The sequence below is a fragment of the Alligator sinensis genome, unplaced genomic scaffold (assembly GCF_000455745.1).
Source record: "Alligator sinensis unplaced genomic scaffold, ASM45574v1 scaffold647_2, whole genome shotgun sequence".
Taxonomy (NCBI): Eukaryota; Metazoa; Chordata; order Crocodylia; family Alligatoridae; genus Alligator; species Alligator sinensis.
This window is the reverse complement of record NW_005841832.1, coordinates 2,744,703-2,748,977: the sequence shown is the minus strand read 5'-3', so window position 1 is coordinate 2,748,977 and position 4,275 is coordinate 2,744,703. Positions and strand designations below refer to the sequence as shown.

The 4,275-nt window shown below is 60.5% G+C and overlaps 1 protein-coding gene across 1 annotated transcript in view; it reads right to left on the bottom strand.

The window, feature by feature from the left end:
- PRR12 (proline rich 12) overlaps positions 1-4,275 on the bottom strand; it is a gene marked incomplete at its 3' end in the record, with an annotated part of 18,749 nt that overhangs the window by 5,281 nt on the left and 9,193 nt on the right. Inside the window, exons 5-7 of the mRNA XM_006015037.2 lie at positions 3,430-3,999; positions 994-1,307; positions 219-335 (exon numbers count right to left, since the gene is read on the bottom strand). Coding sequence (XP_006015099.1) covers positions 219-335; positions 994-1,307; positions 3,430-3,999 — 1,001 coding nt within the window. The remainder of the gene's footprint in view (positions 1-218; positions 336-993; positions 1,308-3,429; positions 4,000-4,275) is intronic.

Below are 4,275 nucleotides of genomic sequence, written 5' to 3'. Positions count from 1 at the left end.
CATGGAGTGCACTGCCCATGCCCATGCTCCCCCCCCCGTGCCCACCTTTACCCTTTGGGGGCATCTTCATTCCACAAGTGAGGTAAAGGGGGGTGGATTTACTGGGGGGTAGGGGAGATACTTGCACCAAGGCTAAGGCATGTGCATACTTTGGGGGGGGGGTGGGGGAGGAAGGAAAGCAGGGCAGGGCAGGGCAGATGACTGGGGAGGGCACTCACGTTGCTGGTGGCACAGAACTGCCCCTGCCCATCCTTGATCTCGGGAGTGAACTTCTGTAGTAGTGCTTTCTGCACCCGCCAGATGGGGGGTGGCTCCCGGCCTGTCTGCAGTGCCAGCTAGGGGTATGAAAGGGGGGGCGTCACTCCCTTCCTGCTAGCCCCCAAACCTGCCTCCAGCTAAGCCAATGCCCCTCACTCTTGCCCTCAAGCCCCCTGCTAGCCTAGGCTCTTGGCCCCCCACCCCAGCCCTGCTGGTGCCCCTCACTCCTAACTCTCAGACCCCTGCCCTCCCAGCCCTGACACCCTGCCCCACCCAGCCCTACCAATGTCCTTCAGTCCTGCCCCACAGCCCCTAGCCCTAATCACAACTCCTAACCTGAGCTCACATAGCCCTGATACTACCCCTCACTCCCAACCTCCAGCTCTCTGCTCCCAGCCCAGTCCAGCCCCGACCTCTGCCAGCCCTGCTGTCGTCTCTCACATCCAATCTACAACCCCCTGCCCACCCCCAGCCCTGCCAGTGCCCCTCACTTCTGCCTCCCAGCCCCACCCCTGGACTCCTCTAGACCCTGCTGGTGGCTTCTCATTCCCCTGGTCCTCAGCCCTGCCCAGCACCTCCTCAGACCCGTCCCCCAGCTTGGCCAGTGCCACTCATTCACCAGCTTCTTCACTACTGGTAGCCCAGCCCTTCCAGTGCCCCTCACTCCTGACCTGCAGCCCCCTGCCCCCCAAGCCTTGCCAGTGCCCCCCACTCCTGACCCGCAGCCCTCTGCACCTTGAGGGCCTGGATGTCCTCAACCCGGATGACAAACTCGTCCCGCTCACGGAAGATGCCCTCGCCCCCACTCTCAGCCTCATCCTCATCTGTCTCCCCGCAGATGGCTGCTGTCTCCTGCTTTTTGGCCAGGTGCAGCGGCCGCGAGTCCTCGGGCTCCTCTTGCTCAGGGGAGGCTTGGGCTGGGGGCTCCTCAGGGGGTGGCAGCGGGGGAGGCTCCTTTGGGGACACAGGGGAGGGAGCTGGAGGGAGCTCTTGCTGGGAGGTCTCCGAGGGGGCGTGGCTGGGCAACTTCTCCTCCACTGGGGGGGCATCTGTGGAGGGAAGGGAGAGCTAGCATGACAGGGGGTGGGGTGACCCCCCTACCCACAATCCTCTGGGGCAGCTGAGCCCTTCACCCACAGGGGACCCAAGGGAATTGGATGGGACAGTTCTGGCACCCCTGACTCTTATGGGGGCAGAGATCCCCCCATCTAGGGTGGGCTGGAGAGAACCCCTGGGGCACTGGAATGAGGCACAGCTCCTGTGCTGGTGGGGGGCAGCCCCAGGGGTCAGGGCAGTACTACAAGGGGCCGGGGGGGGGTGGGGGGAGGTTTAAGACTATAGGCAAGTCAGGCTGGCAGGGCCCTCGGGGTCAGATTGAGGCCAACTACCATGCACATTGAGCCCTATCTGATCCACCCCAGACAACTGCCTGTTTAACTTGTTCTTAAAAACACACAGATGCACACACAGACCCAGAAAGACACTGATACACACATGCAGACACACACACACACAGGCATACAGACACAAATGTTGACACACACAGAGGCATGGACACACACACACACGCACGCATACAGAGGCACTGACACACACACGGGCATACATACACAGACACAGACACACACACGCACGCATACAGAGGCACTGACACACACACGGGCATACATACACAGACACACACACACGCATACAGAGGCACTGACACGAACGGGCATACATACACAGACACACACACACACACACACATACAGAGGCACTGACACACACACGGGCACACAGACAAAACACAGGAACTGCCACACATGTACAGGCACTGACATGCACGCAGAGGCACTGAAACACACATGCATGCAGACATTGACATAGACACAGGCACAGAAAGACACACACTCATACACACGTGCATACAGAGATACATCTCTGCCAGGCCCCAAATACCAAAACACACCCTTTAACCTGCCCCGGCTAAAGCAAGGGGATGAGAGCCACTGCAAGGGCAGGGAGTGGTTGTAAAAGAATCTCAAGAGACCCAAGGCAGAGGACCGTGTCTCTGCTACAAAGGAAGGCAAAACCCCCACAGACTGCACTAGTGGTTCTCAACCTTTTTTAGATTTAAGGCACCCTTGGAAAACTCCAGCTTCTAGGCTTTCCCGCATGTTTGGAGCACAGAGAAATAACAACAATTTTGTTGCAGAGAACCAGAGATCTCACAGCAGGGCAGAATATTTGGGACTCTCAGGACACCTGTTTGAAATCTCAGGGTTGACCTGGTGAATCACGTGCAGGTGTTGGTACCCCAACAGCGTTCATATTGCATAGCATGCCCATGGCACCCTAAAAAGGATTTCATGGCACTGTAGTTGAGAACCACTGGTCCATGTTGAATTGACTAGGGGTTCGTTAAATTCCTCCCTGACCTCAACTACGGGGATTGGTCTGACCCCAAGTAGATGGGCAAGACCCTGTAGCACGGGTGTCTGGTGCCTTGAGTCGGTGGGGGGGCACATGCCCCCCTCCCGGGGTTGGGGAGTTCCCCAGTGGCCAATTCCACTGACTGCAGGGGGGCCAGTCTCACTCACAGTAAAAGTGGTCGTACCACTCCCAGAGCTCTGCGGCTGCTTCCAGAAGTGGCACGGCCACTTTTGCTGGTGGCTCCACTCCCTGGCCGGCGCTCACTGGGGGGGCACTGGTGCTCCTGCTTGCCCCCCTGCCTGCCGGCTACACAGGGAACGCAGCCTGACAGGGGGTGCGCCAGCGCTCTTAGGGGGTGCAGTGCACCCCCTACGTGTCGCCCCTGCTCTCTAGCCAGGAACCTCTGGGTTTTAGTCCCAGCAGGAGCATTGGCACAGCCCAGTCCCAATCCCCAACCTTGGCTGAAGCCAACACCCAATGCCTCTGAGAAAGGAGGAAACCCCCCTGACACCTGTAGCAACAGAAAGGGGAATGATTTCTTTCCAGCCCCATGTGGCCAGCAGAAAAGCCTGGAGAAAAACCAAGTGCCCTCCACTCTGCTCTGCACCCTGGAGACAGCCAGGCGGACTCCCATGCACCGTGGGATCGGGACAGCCCCTGCATGGCACTGGAGTCTCCAAGTTGGGGGCACCATGCATGCCATCATGCAGGTCCAAGGCGGGGGAAGGCATCCTTTGGAGGGAGTGGGGTACCTACCGGCCCCGTCAGTGTCCTTGCGGTCAGTGGGGTCGTAGAGGGCAGAGATGGCTGAGGAGATGCTCTTCTGCAGGTCTTGGTTCTTGCTGACCGAGTCCTCCTCATCAGAGGAGAAGGATGGCAGGGTCTCCAGATTGCGCTTGAGCTCTTCGTCTAGGCGCTTGCAGGGACTGGTGCAGCTCATGACCAGCCCCTCGCTCTCGGATCCGTCCAGCCCACCAGGCAGCATGGGGGGCTGGGCCACGCCAAAGGGGGGCTGGGCGGCTGCAGAGGATGAGGCAGAGGGGGGACGTGGTGTCTTGGAGGGGCTGGTGGCTGCTGTGGGCAGCTGCTGCCGCTTGCCAGACTTGAGGAAGTCCAGGAAAGAGGCCATGAAGCCTGACTTCATCTCCGGCTGCTTCTCCTCCACCTCCTTGATCTTCTGCTTGATCTTCTCCCGTGTCTGGCTGCTGTCCAGCCCGCTCTCGGCTGGCGCCCCGGGGGGGGGCGCCGCCGGGGTGGCGCCGGGGTGGGGGCCCCCGCCGCCTCCACTGGGGCCCCCTCCCCACTCTTGGGCACTGCCAGCTTGATCTGAGAGGGTGGAGGGGGGTCACAGGTGGTGATTGGGCCTGCACCCCCGCCCCGGCTCTCGATGCCTCCCCCCACACATGGCCCTGTTACCAAGGCTCCCAGCCCCCAAAGACCCACCCCTTTCCTGGCCCTCCCAGCACCTGGCATGTGTGTCTGTGCCCAGTAGGGACCCCAACTCAAAGCCCTACCCACACAAGCTACTTCCTATAGCCCCCCCACCCACCCCGCCCCATAGGCCTCTCCCTCCCCAAGACCCTCCCTCACCAGTCTTGCCCA